Consider the following 14,997-nt stretch of genomic DNA (forward strand, 5'->3'; position numbering starts at 1 on the left):
AGTCGTACCTTGTCTTATTGTTTTACGGTAGGATTAACGTAGCTATGTCAGTTTTAGTCTAAGTGCCCTTTTTTAAATATAGATTAACTGTTGGATTTTCCAGACCAGCAGGTTAAGTGAAGTCGTTTATGGGGTCACACTCTGACACACACACACACACACACACACACACACACACACACACACACACACACACACACACACACACACACATACACCTCCACATTCCAATGTAAGGAATAAACGCCCACTGAAGTATAAATAAAGACCAGGGCAGTCTCAGCGTGGCGAGTCTCTGAGCCCTCACTCTCTCGTGCGAGCGTTCTGGTGACTGCCCTTGCTAGCAAGAAAACTGTGTGTTTCTCTGTGTGATTCTCAGCTGAAGAAGTGTTAGAATATATTTCTTAACAGTTAGGATATGTTTTTTTTTTTATTTATTTTTTTTATTCCAATCCATTCTTCTTTGGCAGCATTTAAATAGCCATTATCAGATTTGATGATTTTGTTACAGACTTTTCAAAAAGTGTTTTGCTTTTGTTTTCACAAACGTGGGATTAAATTGTGTTAAAATGTACAAAACAGTGATGTCATGTTTTGAGAAGAGGACTCAGGCACAGAGAGACTTGATGAATTTAAGAATCTTATGATTTAATAAAGAAATTTGCAGACTTGCACTGAGAGGGTAAAATTATGATGACTGATAATGGAGATGAAGACAACAGACGATGAGGACAGGGAGGAACAGGGGTTTAAATGCACCAAGGAGACAGTCAGAGAGAACTCGGGACAAGTGGAGACATTTAGGGATGCAGGGACTGACAGAGACAGGGAAGAAGTCTCATTGTGACGAGTAAAGTTTGGGCACCTCTTTGGGTGCTCAGCACCCCCAAAGCTCTGATCCTAGAATCGCCCCTGGTTGACAGACTGGTTCACAATAATTTATTTAACTTAGGAGTTTCAACAATGAAAACATGGCAGAAGCGAGAGTCTCATGTGGGTCAGAGGGAAAGAAGGGTTGTTGCCAGGCAGAGAACACGGGCAGTAAGTAAATCTTGATAGAGTCAATCCTTACTTAAAAAGCAGCAAGGAGCTCTTGGAGGAAGCAACAGAGCTAATGTTCAGGTGAGTGGTGAGAAGGACTCTCAAGACAAGAACTGGAATTAAAAAGCTCCTCCTAAGCTCAGCTCTGCTGAGCCCCCCGCGGTCCGCAGCGCTGTTGAAAAGGCTGTGGAAGTCCCTGTATTAAACACGTAAACCAGGGGCCCGTTCTTCGTACCTCGCTAAGTAGGTTAGCTGGATTAGATTGTTGACGATTTCGCGTGATCTTGGATCGTTCGGTTCCCCGAAGCTCATCCGGGACTTGCTGTCATAGCAACAGAGCCGTAAGCGTAAACCTGCTCGGGAGCAGGCTTACTTTATGTAAACAGGATTAGATCGCGGCCACGCAGGTATGTCCGCTTCATTTATACGAAAACAACAGCGATATTCCACCACTGTTTCACCATAAATAAATAACATCAATGTAACTAAAGACAATGCAGCACCTGATCCATTTATTGATTTCACACAGATACATACAGGTCATTTCCTAAAAAAGGGAAATCTACTATTAACATTCTATTACATGTATGTTATTATTACAGATGTAATTCATATTTCAGAGTAGTAATTGCAAATTACTTTGTGTAATCAAGATGAGAGACCACGGCTATAAAAGCGAAGGTGGATTTGGGAACCCTGTCGCAGCCATGTCCTGTCCGTATACGCGAGACACCCATTGCGGAAGGTGCAAGATTGATAAGGAGAGTTTTCAGAATTCAGCGTATATTGCGGGACAGACAGGATCCTTTAGCTCAGCGCGACAGTGTGCTCATAGAGAGATATCGATTTTCCCGTGAGGGTATAATTTACTTAACCAACTTGTTGACGAGGGGGTGCAGGACCACCACCTGTCTTTTTTTTTTGCTCTGCCCTTTTCTTGGTTGCTGTTATAAACAAACAGATCATTCCAGGGTCTCTTTCCAAGAGACGAAAAGCAATATAAGTGATAAATATTACCATTCTGTAGAATATTCTTATATTTCACTTTTACTTGTTCCCATGTTCTAGTGGGTCCTGTTGTGGCTCTAATGTGAAAGAGGATATAATATAACATATTATAATATAATGTAATATAATATTGGATAATATAGTGTAATATAATAAATCTACCCTACCGCCTACTGGTGTTGGCCAGAGGGGCCGATGGCGCGATATGGCAGCCTGGCTTCTGTCAGTCTGCCCCAGGGCAGCTGTGGCTACAACCGTAGCTGCCTCCACCAGTGTGTGAATGTGAGAGTGACTGAATAGTGGCATTGTAAAGCGCTTTGGGTGCCTTGAAAAGCGCTATATCAATCCAATCCATTATTATTATTATTATTATTATTATTATTATTATTATTATTATTATTATTATTATTAAATTACTTACGAGTTTAATTTGTCAGCAACTTTCTGCCAGCCCTCTCTCCTTGCTTTTGCAGCCTTTGCAGTGTTCCCTTGCGTTCTGATTAAACTCTGAAACTCCTGAAATCCCTCACTCAAGAGTTCTTGCTCTGCTGCCGAAAAATACCGAGCACGCTCCGTCGACATTTTCGCCGACCAATCAGAGGGTTGCCGATCAATGTTTCCACTATCGATGCGTAGCCCCTTTTACGACACCCAGACGTAGAGACCTAAAATTCATTCCAGATACACAATATAACCATCCCTCCCAAACAGTGGTCACAAATCAGTCCAAATGTGTGGTAGTGGGCACATCTGCTATATTGAGATAATCCATCCCACCTCATCAGGATGCTGATCTGACATCATGAGTAGTGCACAGGTGTACCTCAGACTGCCCACAACAAAAGGCCACCCTGGAATGTGCAGTTTTTTGCGCTATTGGGGGTCTGGGGACCCAGAACCGGTCAGTATCTGGTGTGACCACCATTTGCCTCATGCAGTGCAACACATCGTCGCATGGAGTCTATCAGATTGTCAGTTGTGGCCTGTGGAATGTTGGTCCACTCCACTTCAATGGCTGTGCGAGGTTGTTGGATATTCATGGGAACTGGTACACGCTGTCGTATACGCCGGTCAAGCACATCCCGAACATGCTCAATGGGTGACATGTCCGGTGAGTATGCTGGCCATGCAAGAACTGGGACATTCTCAGCTGCCATCTGCCCTGAACAATGTGAACCATGATTCATCCGTGAAGCGCACACCTCTCCAACGTGCCAGACGCCATCGAATGTGAGCATTTTCCCACACAAGTCTGTTACGGCGACGAGCTGGAGTCAGGTCAAGACCCCGATGAGGACGACGGGCATGCAGTTGAGCGTCCCTGAGACGGTTTCTGACAGTTTTTGCAGAAATTGTTTGGTTGTGCAAACCAATTGTTCCAGCAGCTGTCTGGGTGGCTGGTCTCAGACGATCTTGGAGGTGAACCTGCTGGATGTGGAGGTCCTGGGCTGGTGTGGTTACACGAGGTCTGCGGTTGTGAGGCCGGTTGGATGTGCTGCCATATTCTCTGAAACGCCTGTGGAGACGGCTTATGATTGAGAAATGAACATTCAATGCACGGGCGACAGATCTGGTTGACATTCCTGCTGTCAGCATGCCAATTGCACGCTCCCTCATTGCTTGTGGCATCTGTGGCATTTTGCTGTGAGACAAAACTGCACATTCCAGGGTGGCCTTTTGTTGTGGGCAGTCTGAGGTACACCTGTGCACTACTCATGATGTCAGATCAGCATCCTGATGTGGCACACCTGTGAGGTGGGATGGGTTATCTCAATATAGCAGATGTGCCCACTACCACACATTTGGACTGATTTGTGACCACTGTTTGAGAGGGATGGTTATATTGTGTATCTGGAATGAATTTTAGGTCTCTACGTCCATCCCATGGGGAATGGGAGCAGTAACAAAGGTGTTGCGTTTATATTTTTGTTGAGTGTATATAAATAAAACTGAATTAAATGGAACTGATAGTGAAGTACTGGTTTAGGATTTGTCTTCAAAATGCTCACAATAATTTATCATTTATAGCTTTTTCTCTCTGTAGCACTAAAAGAACCATAGTTTTCCACAGCTGCATACCAAACAGATAAATAGCGCACTTAAGTAACACAATGTAGTATTTCATTCAGTGACATATATTATTATTATTATTATTAAACTAATAAAGTTTGACAATGAAAGTTTGATAATACCAACCATTGAATAAAATATCTTAAACCTTAAACTTGAAAGAAATGCCAAAAAACTAAAATTGCTTCCTCATACCCTTTTTTCTTTTGTGTTTTCTTTTTTATATTTATTATTTTATGTGATATGTTCTTTGTTTTGAAGTTGTTTCATCCCTGCAGGATCACTTAACATATTGTTAAAATTTTTCCTAGTTAGATCACTAACAAAAACAGGCATTCACCTGTTATTCAGAGGAGATGTGATTCCTGTCATGACTCATAAATGACTTTTTTTTCTGGACTGCTAAATCACTATCAGACTCTGGATTGAGACTTGCCCCTTTGATGTTGTGACTATACAGCACAGTTGTTCCAGGCTTACTGAAAACAATTACCATTCACTGCTCACGATATTGATAATATGTCTGTGAAGGTTCTCAGTCATCCAGGTCATCGTAGTCAAAGGAGCTTGCAAAGAAAAGCGTCTGGACTTCTTTAAGTTGCTTGAAGACGTTTCACCTCTCATCCGAGAAGCTTCTTCAGTTCTAAGGTCAAATGGTGGAGAGTCCCAGATATAAACCTAGTGGGAGTTTCCCCCCACAGAGGGACAAAAGGACCCCTTGATGATCCTCTAATCGCCTGAGCCAAGGTGTGAAACTGGGTGTGGGTCCCAATCAGCCAGAGTTTCGGGTGTGTTCATTGTGAAACCTGGCCCCACCTTATCATGCGAATTCCTGAGGTCAGATGGCCCAGGATGTGAGTGGGCGTTAAGGCGTCTGGGAAGGGATCTCAAAACTGGATTATAGATGGCGGAGAGTTGGTGTCGTAAACCCCCGCCTCTGTTCAAAGATGGTCGCTCACAGTGGACATAGATGGCTTCTTTCACTCCTCTTTCAAACCATCTGTCCTCTCTGTCCAAAATGTGAACATTGGCATCCTCAAAAGAGTGTCCTTTATCCTTAAGATGCAGATGGACTGCTGAGTCTTGTCCTGTGGAGGTGGCTCTTCTGTGTTGTGCCATTCGCTTGTGAAGTGGCTGTTTGGTCTCTCCAATGTAGAGGTCTGAGCATTCCTCGCTGCACTGTACAGCATACACCACATTGTTAAGTTTGTGTTTTGGCGTTTTGTCTTTCGGGTGAACCAGTTTCTGTCTGAGCGTGTTGCTGGGTCTGAAATACACCGGGATGTCATGCTTGGAGAAAACTCTCCTGAGTTTCTCTGATACGCCGGCTACATAGGGGATGACAATGTTGTTGCGTCTGTCCTCCCTCGCTGGTGTCTGATCTTCTTTTCTGTGCCTCTTTGCTGACTTTAAGAACGCCCATTTAGGATAGCCGCACGTTTTGAGTGCTTCCTTTACATGTGTGTGTTCCTTCTTTTTCCTTCAGGCTTAGAGGGAACATGTTCTGCCCGGTGGTGTAGGGTCCTAATTACTCCAAGTTTGTGTTCCAGAGGGTGATGGGAGTCAAAGAGGAGGTACCGGTCCGTGTGTGTGGGCTTCCGGTAAACTTCGATGTTGAGTTTGCCGTTCTCTTCAATGTGCACCGCGCAGTCCAGGAAAGGCAGACAGTTGTCCTTTGTGTCTTCCCTGGTGAACTTGATGTTCTTATCCACAGCGTTAATGTGCGCAGTGAAGGATTCCTTAGAACTGAAGAAGCTTCTCGGATGAGAGGTGAAACGTCTTCAAGCAACTTAAAGAAGTCCAGACGCTTTTCTTTGCAAGATATTGATAATAGTTTTTATATAACAGAGTGAACTACTTCCATAAACATTAATCTGGCAGTTCAAATCGATTATGATATGATTATGATACAATGTCTATTATGTTACTATTATGTACACTCAGTTTCTGTGACTGAAATGAAATCCCATGAGTGTATATGTAGTTAATAAAATCCATTATATTATATATTACTGTTGGATAGATGCTTAACAATAGTTGTAAGAGGCAACTTTTTTAAATAAAACTTTTCAGAAAAAAATATTATATTTTATTATTAATAAATATAGCAAAATAATAAGCCAATTTGTAATAAGGTACTTTGAAGATTTTGTTTTGGAATTTGCAACCTGTATGAGACATTTAAACAAAAAAAATCATTTAGGTAAATGATTGTACGTATACAAGATGAGTTTAATGATGATGTTTAATGAATGATGTTTGCATCAGATTTAATACACACTGCCTTCACTCTTGGCTCATGGCCAGCTACAACACTTGCAACCGTCATCAAAGACAGATCCAGATCCACACTGGGAAACATGGGTCACGCCACCAGCACAGTTGTAAAAGCTGCTTTGGTCATCTGGGTTTGGGTAAAGGCCATCTGGTTTCCCATTGCAGAATCCCGGTCCCGGGGCATGGGTGGTAGTGGTTGTGGTTGTGGTGGTGGTGGTTGGAGTGGTGGTGCTCGGTCCAGGTTTTGGGGTGGTGGTTGGGGGTAGTGTGGGAAGCTCTGGAAAATACAAAGTTTAAATTCATGTTTATATAAGTCACTGCTTAAAATCAATTCTACCTTCTGAAAATATGCTTGTTTAGAAAATATTACGTCTTCATATCTAAATTTCACAGGTTCTTATGATACCAGTTGCACACTGTTTTTTTAAACATAGAAAGACTAAAAGAAATCATTGGCGTTAATCTGCTTTGGGCATACCAATTTCAAGAAGGTTGCGCAGATGAGAGAGCAGAGGATGGGGACCCTCCCCGCAGAATTTTCCTGCAAAGTCATCCAAATCAAGAGCCCACACAAAGGCCCCGCCAAACTTCTGATCTTTCAGGTAACGTACCTATTGGGGAAAAATTAAACAGAGATTGATATCACTACCTTGTACATACATAAATGTGTTAAACATAAAGAAATGATGCGAGTTTTCTCGCTTACCTTGGTTTCATAGCTCTCCTTGTTGTCAAATCCTACCCACTCATTGTTTTTGAAAGCATAGGGGACTTTCTGGTCTTCAATCCAGTTAATGGTGCTGCCTTTCACGAAGGTACAGACCTACAGCACAGACTACATGGTTAACATTTGTCGTTTTATAAATATCATTAGATATCAAAGCAACATATGCTACACATCATGAGGCAATCATTAAATTCCAGCCTTAAGAAATGTACCTCATAATAAGACCAGAATCCAGCTTCACGGGTGTATGGACCAGCTGATGCTGGGCCGCTAGCTGGAGCACCAACACCAGTGTTTGATGATGTCAGGCGGAAGGTACGACCATAAGATGCAAATCCCATCCTCAGCTTCTCCAGTGGGGTGCCATTGTCTCTCCAATATTTCATGGCATAGTCCTATAGAAGTTAAAAAATGTGAAGTTTGTGTTCATAAGAAGTTACCTGTTAAAGTTACAGTTATCTTTTAAATGAATCTTATTTCAGTTTTAACGGTTTACTTACAATGTTGAAATAGATAAGGTCACCAAAGTCCTGAGATCCACGGTACAAAGGGCTGTTGTGTCCAGTGAATTGCTCCCAAGTTCCATGGAAGTCGTAGGTCATTATATTGATGAAATTTAATTCTCTGCAATAAGGAAATAAACATAAACAGTGATTTTCATGCTTACATTGCACAACTGTCAGATTTCTAAAAGTAGTAGATGAAGTAAGATGGTTTATAAAGCAGGACCCTCACTTGGCTATCTCAGCGATCTCATATCCAGCATCAATGGTTCCTTTTCCAGCAGCAACAGCAGCAGTTAGCATGAGCTGGGGATTGCCGGTAGCTTGGGCTTCAGCTGCAAAGGCAGCAACAAGTTCCTATAAAAGTGCACCACATAACAGTGTAAGAATGGAGTCCATGGGGTTTAGGAGGTATAGCAGATCATCTACCGATTGGAAGGTTAGTGGAATCAGTCCATTTAGCATTTACCATTCAAGTATGATACAAACGAAACAACATCAATGAGATGTAGATTTTAAAAAATGGAGATCTATACCCACCCTGCAGAGCAGAGTAAACCTCTGTTTGTCCTCAGGAGGACTTCCACGGGATCCAGGGTACTCCCAGTCCAAATCCAGACCGTCAAATCCATGAGTCCTCAGAAATCTGATAGTAGACTGGATGAACTTCTGACGATTAGCTGCAGTAGAAACTGTGATGGAGAACCTGCAAAAAAACAAAAAAACACAAAAACCAAGTTAACATTTGATCTTTATAGTAAAATCTGCTTAGTGCTTTATGTCTTTAACAGGAGAATTGTGATTAATGTTTGCTGTGTTTAATAATGGAAACTTCTTTTTGATTTTGATTTGATTCAGACTGATGGTTTACACACAATATTTGGTTAGCTACGTACCATTGTCCTAATGTGAAATAATTTTCTTTCTTTAAAGTATTTCTTACTGTGTTGACCCAAAGTTCCATCCACCAACGGCCAAGAGAGTCTTCAGGTGGGGATTCCTGGAAACAGCAGAAAACTTGTAATATCATTAAAGAAACTGTAATATCTTAGTGGAAAACTCTTAAAGACACGATACGCTCAAGAGGTATTGTGTTTTGCTTTACCTCTGACCTATAGGATAATATCCACTTACTTGGTCTTCAGATCATTGAAAGACTTGTAGAGGACGTCGTCATTCCACTCGTAGGGAACCAGCTCATTGTTGGAGTTGATGATGGAGAATGCATAGATGAGGGTGGTGCATAGGAAAGGGTCCACATTTTGTGGCAGAAACTTTCCATCTCCAGGCCTGTACTGGGACCAGTTGGTGAAGTAGCACTCCATCCTGCTGGCAGATCCTGTGGCGGTGCAAAGTAATATTAATAAAGCACAGGTCCCAGTAGTGATACACAAGTAGTGATCAAAATGTCAGTTGTTTACCAAAGTAAACCCAACTTACCCAGCTGGCTTATCACCAGGCACAAACCTATGGAAATTTTAATATAAGAGTAAGCAAAATAAAAACTTGCATGATATACTTATATTACATAGATCCAGTAAATTCTTAAAATACCTGCTAGAATTGTGAGCCTGGCCATCTCAGATTCACTTCTTAAGAGTTCACTTAATAAAAATGAAGTTGGTTCTACAAATCAGGCAACACTGTAAGACGTATAAAAGTATATATAAATAAATAATCACAATTACGAGAGAATAACTTCGAGAGACTGTTCCCCTTGTTTACTCACCTTGAGACCAGACGAAATACCCAAAAAAGCTGCAGCGAAGGTGGGTCTTTTATACACCTGATTGTATTATGAAAACCAGGAAGGTATAGCACTCTTTCGTAAATCCAAGTCATAAATGGTTTCTTTATTAGGATGTGCTTTGATAAGAGAGTGCTCAGTCTTAGCCATAAGTAGACAATAATTTACTCTATGTGGTATTCTTTTTATGTATATGACCCTGGTGTACTTTAGGTCACTAGATATATCACATTATCATCAGTATTCAGTTAAACCAATCTTAGGACACAATAATCTCCTGATATAACCTTGTTTTGGATACAGAGCATATTGTTATGCTGTCATGGTAACCTTACCTGGGGAAATATAGGTATGCAATTTTATTTTTTGATTATTTTTGATTAAAATAAAGAAGAAAATAACGAAATGGATTATAAAACAATAATACACATTGAAATGCACAAAATGAAAATGTAAACTTTAATATTTCAAGATTAAAGTCAATCTTCAAAGTACAGTGAAGTGTTTATATAAAAATATTCTGCACATTTCAAGTTTATTCTGACAATACAAGAAAGAAAATCCTTTCTTACTGATTAATGATCTACTGATCTACATTATACTATATTTGCACACTTTGCATCTTGCACATCTTCATCCTGTCTTGTCTACAATATCCTGACCATAACTTGAACCTGGTATTCAATACCTACTGCACAATCATCTCACTTTACTGTAATTACACATGACCACTTCGTATTGTCTCTGTCCTGTCTTTGTTTATTGTACAAAGATGTAGTAAGTAATAGTACCTTTTTAGCTCTTAATTTCAATCAAAGCTTTATTCGTCACATTTACCCAAATTTAGCAATTTATTATTTATTTGTAATTCCTAGTTTTATATCTCTCTGAGATTTTTTTTTTTTTTATATTCTTATAAATGCACCATGGGGCTTGGGGCGAAATGGCATTTCGGTACGCTGTATACTGTGTATATTATTATACTGACAATAAAGACCTTGAATCTTGAATAATGCCTGGAACTAATGGTGAAGGTTTGAATTTCTCAAAATCTGTTTGTTTTTCCTTTAAATGGTCTGTTTTTGAGTTTCAGGTTGTTATTTAAAATAGATGTTGTCAGGATCTGACGGCGCCCTGACCGGTGGACCTGCCAGTGTGTATATTTGTGTGCGTGTGTATGTGTCTTCCCCTCCGGCTCCGCTGTCATGTGATATATGTGACATATAGATAACAAGGAAGACCTGAACAACAGCAAAAGATGTATTTGTTTTCCATGATAACTAATTTCTTTAAAAAGGGAAAATAAATCAATTCATTCAGGAATCTAACTAAATATCTAACCAAAGTATACTTATCTCTAAGTATGCTTTGGTTAGAAAGGTGGCAATAATCAAAAGAGAAGCTCGTAAACTCGTAAAGCTGTATTATGACATATGACATTTATTTCTTTATATCATATTATGGCATTTATATCTTTTGTTGAAGACTAGCCATGACCTTTGATCATCAACCATAAAGCAAAGCAGCAACAAAGTAATTCCTTCATATATATATATACACACACATGAGTGCGTGCATGTGTGTGTGTGTGTTTGTGTGTGTGGATAGGTGCATAGGTATAACATAATATACCTACATAATAAGTAAATAAGTAAATCACAAACAAGTATTTTTTTTTTAATGGCTCTCACCTATGGCAGTTCTTACAATCCATTCAAATAAATTTGATTCACTTCAATTCAATTTTACTTATATAGAGTCAGAATAATAATACTTATAATAATAATACATATGGTTAATGCTCCAAGAAAATAAGATAGTAACTAATTAAACTAAATAAAATAGTACAATATATTGTAAAGTTACAAAATATAGAATAGCTTTAATTATAAATATCCCAGTAGAGAGAGATATTAGGCCCCTTATGTCAAACAGAGTGATTTGTGGCCCCAATAAAAATGATTTGTAACCCTAGGAAGTAATAAAGGAAGTAATATAGGAAGTAACAAAAATATGATATTCATAAAAATATGATATTCATCAAAAAGTATGATATTCATCCAAAATATGCTAGTTCATAGCTCATTGCTTTTTTTCCCTCCAAAAAAGAACTAATTGATTATTTTTAAAAAAAAAGTTTTTATAACTAATAGCATTATTTCATTTTTAAGCCATTAAAATACGTTTTTTTTACTTTTTATGCTTAAAAACGCCATCTGGTGGTGGGTGTGTCTGGGACCGTGCTTGTGTCTTGGGTCCGTGCTTGTGTGTTTAAAAATGTGTTAAACCAGGGTAAAAGTGCTTAGTTAAACTTTTGCTTTGTAACGTTCAGTATGGCCAGACATACAGGTTGCATGCCTCGGGGGAAAACTTTATTTCAATTTATTTGCATTTGTTTAATCCGAACAAAGAGATTTAGAATCAAACTCAGAATCGCAAAAAACTCTCGCGATCCCCGAAAAACTACCCCAAGCATAAGCGCACCGCTGCGGCACACCTGCACCAGGGTAAACCTCCGCCTATCCCACTCCTGCTTTACAGGTGAAAATAGAGCAACAGCACCGCTAGTCTTTGACTTTATTTATGTTCTGCTGTGTCTTACTTGCATCTATTTGAAAGACTGAGTGTAAACACAAAAAATATTTTATTTTATGTGCTGGGATGTGCAGAAAATAGGTTTAAATGTTAAACAAATTTCTTCCAGTCAGAGAATGTTGCATATAATTAAATTTTTGCTTGATGCATAAAGTTAAAAGATTAAAACTAATAAAACAAGTTTAAAAAAAAAGAGACTTTTCCATTTGATTACATTTTGTATGATGGATTATGCAGAAAAAGTAGATTTGGGCTGAAAGATCTATCGCTTTATCACCTCTTCAGGTTGTAAATCGTGTTTTTTAAAAAGTAACTAAGTAACTAATTACTTTTGAAAATAAGTAATGAGTAAAGTAACTGGATTACTTTTTAGGGGAAGTAATCAGTAATTAGTTACTGATTACTTTTTTCAAGTAACTTGACCAACACTGATTATGACCCATCTCACCCTGGTAGTTTTTGCGGTGTGCAAAAATTGATTAAAAGCGTACAGGATGAGACTGGTACAAAGATTAACGCGCAAACAGCTCAGCAGTTCCTGTCAGAGCAGGATGCTTACACCTTACACCGAGCTGCACGCCTGCGCTTTCCGAGAAACTGTGTGTTTGTCCCCAGACACTTAATCAATACCAAGCAGACTTTTGTGATATGAGAGCATTATCCGAGCATAACGATGGCTATCAATATTTACTTACAGTTATAGATATTTCCTCTAAAAAGGCTTATGCAAGAGTCTTGAAAAACAAAACAGGCGTTCAAGTCACTAAGGCTTTTGACTCTGTCTTAAAAGATAGCCAAATCCCTCAAAAGCTACAAACAGATAGCGGTATGGAATTTTTTAGTTCCAGTTTTCAATTTTTAATGAAAAAGCATGGTATAAATCATTTTGCTACAGGGAGTGATCTAAAAGCCTCAGTCTGTGAAAGGTTTAATAGAACTAAGTAAAGGAAGTAAAATGTATAGATATTTTACAAGATTTATTACACAGCTATAACACTAGTTATCATCGGTCCATAAAAATGGCCCCGAATCAAGTAAATTCAGACAACACAGCATTAGTATTTCAAAACCTATATGGCACTTCTTCTTCTTCTTGCTGCAGAAAAAGCCCATGAAATTTAAAAAGGGAGGTCACGTGAGGCTGTCTAAAGTTAGAGGTGTGTTTGATAAGCGGTATGAGCAAACATTCACCGGTGAGATATTTACTATTGACCAATGCATACCTGGAGACCCTCCTGTTTATAAAATCAAAGATTATGATGGGGAAGAAATTATCGGTAGTTTTTACGAGCATGAGCTGCACAAAATCGCTCTTGCCAAGGAAAAGCTCTATCACATAGACAAAATTCTCCCAAAGCATAAACAGAGGGGACAGGTTTATTTCCTGGTCAAATGGAGGAACTGGCCTGATTTTGAATGGAGGAAAAAGGGTGATGCTGAGCAGAGGCCTGATGACGTGATTAAAATGAAAATACGCGCCGGCTTTTATGAGGACACGTTGAGAGCAGAGATTGAAGCCTGCCTCAGGCGTATCGACTCTGATATTTATCTAAAATATCACCCGATTGTTAAAAAGTTTGAATTCACAGCTGGGGGCATATATCAACTTAGGTTTTTCCCGCCTCTCGCATATATGCTTGGTGTCCCAGCAGGTGTCTGGCAGCGATTCGAGCGCAAATTTGCCCCATAACCTGCAGATATAAAGGCAGGGTGTTATCATCTATTCTGTTATTCTGATATAGCTGCGTTACAGCTCATGGGTGATAGCTACTCCCCCCTACTGCGTACGGAGATATCATCACCCTGTGCTTTAACAAACCAGACTACATTCCTGTGGCTCGCAAACACATCGAAAATATCCATATTGAAATCAAAACCGATCAGAATGAGCCTGTAAACTTTACCTACGATAAAACGATAGTCAAGCTACATTTCCAGCCTGTCAAGGATCTGCCATAACTCATAGCAATATGGATAATAATAGATTTATACGGTATTAGGAAACGCAGGCTGGTAACGGCCTGCCCGGCTTTTCAGGTGCGCCAGTAATTTACGGACGAGGAATAGCATCTATTTTCTCAAAATTTTTTAGATTTGTGACCCCGTTCATAAAGCGGGGTGTGAGCATCGCAAAATCTCATCTGAAAGCTGCTGTCAAAGGCTTTGCTTCAGATGTTGTCACCTCCTCACTCTCAAATTTGACTCGTTCGAACACACCAGAACAGCAAGAGGGCTCGGGGCTGAGCATAATTTCACGTAGACCCTTAAAACGGCCTCCGGGTCAGAGGCTGACAGAGTTTAAAAAGCAGAAGAAAACGGTGAAAAAGAGGCAGACTGGTAAAACCATCAGACGGACAGGACACAAGTCTAAAGCTGATATATTCTAAAAAACAACAACTAAGAAACAAACAGCAATGTCTTTACTTCACGAGAGATCAAGTGAATGCACCTTATAAAAACACCTTGTGTGTACAAGAGATATTGAATTGAGGATGAGGAAAATGATTTGACCTGATTACGGTAATTTACAGGGCATGGTAATGCTAAAGAATTCGCTGGCATGAAGTTTGTTAAATAAGTTTTCAGGCACGCGCTTGCAAGCGTGCTGCGGCTGAAAGGATCTACTCCTGTCTCTTCAATAAACCCGTTTCTGAACAATGTGGAACCCCGAGCTAGAATTTCAACATCGTTTTCACAGTATGAAAGGGCCTCTTTCATGAAATTAAAGGTGCCGAAGCTGACTGAATGATACCATTCGTAAAATTCCTGCCTGCCTTGGGTCGTCATCCATTCCAGACTATAAGCGGAGGGGGGAGGGTAAGGGCCTGAATAAGTTAGGTTTTGTTTCGAACTGAAACAATGGGGGGAAAAGCCTTTAATGCTGTCTGAAAAACCCATTGCTTTGGGTATAGCTGACAGTGGCAGTGTTGCCAACTCCTCAGTAAGGAAAATTGCTATTGGTTGTCCTAAAAGTCGCTAGAAGTCGCTAAATGACGTCATCACCTAATTTGCATAATTGGTCATGCTAA

At 39.7% G+C, this 14,997-nt stretch overlaps 1 protein-coding gene across 1 annotated transcript; it reads right to left on the reverse strand.

Annotated features, from left to right (window-relative positions):
* Positions 1-6,368: 6,368 nt before the first annotated feature.
* On the reverse strand, positions 6,369-9,264 carry LOC146708700 (acidic mammalian chitinase-like). The gene is made up of 11 exons (XM_085458009.1): positions 9,181-9,264; positions 9,067-9,093; positions 8,761-8,965; positions 8,570-8,626; positions 8,167-8,332; positions 7,859-7,983; positions 7,624-7,747; positions 7,336-7,518; positions 7,103-7,219; positions 6,875-7,007; positions 6,369-6,673 (listed from the first exon to the last, which is right to left on the reverse strand). Exons 1-11 carry the CDS (start codon positions 9,203-9,205, stop codon positions 6,417-6,419), a joined length of 1,419 nt encoding a protein of 472 aa, XP_085314135.1. The 5' UTR covers positions 9,206-9,264; the 3' UTR covers positions 6,369-6,416.
* Between the last annotated feature and the right edge of the window lie 5,733 nt (positions 9,265-14,997).

The sequence above is a fragment of the Copadichromis virginalis genome, linkage group LG5 (genome assembly GCF_057382275.1).
Source record: "Copadichromis virginalis isolate Kocher_CV1m ecotype Utaka linkage group LG5, C_Virginalis_male_GT1.1, whole genome shotgun sequence".
NCBI classification, from domain to species: domain Eukaryota; kingdom Metazoa; phylum Chordata; class Actinopteri; order Cichliformes; family Cichlidae; genus Copadichromis; species Copadichromis virginalis.

Bases quoted from the DNA above. Each gene is read 5' to 3' on its own strand.
- LOC146708700 (XM_085458009.1), bottom strand. From the start codon at position 9,205: ATGGCCAGGCTCACAATTCTAGCAG. The intron at 9,094-9,180 runs GTATTTTAAGAA...AAATTTCCATAG, and splicing joins CAGGCTCACAATTCTAGCAG to GTTTGTGCCTGGTGATAAGC. The intron at 7,748-7,858 runs GTGAGGGTCCTG...TCCTTATTGCAG, and splicing joins GAGATCGCTGAGATAGCCAA to AGAATTAAATTTCATCAATA.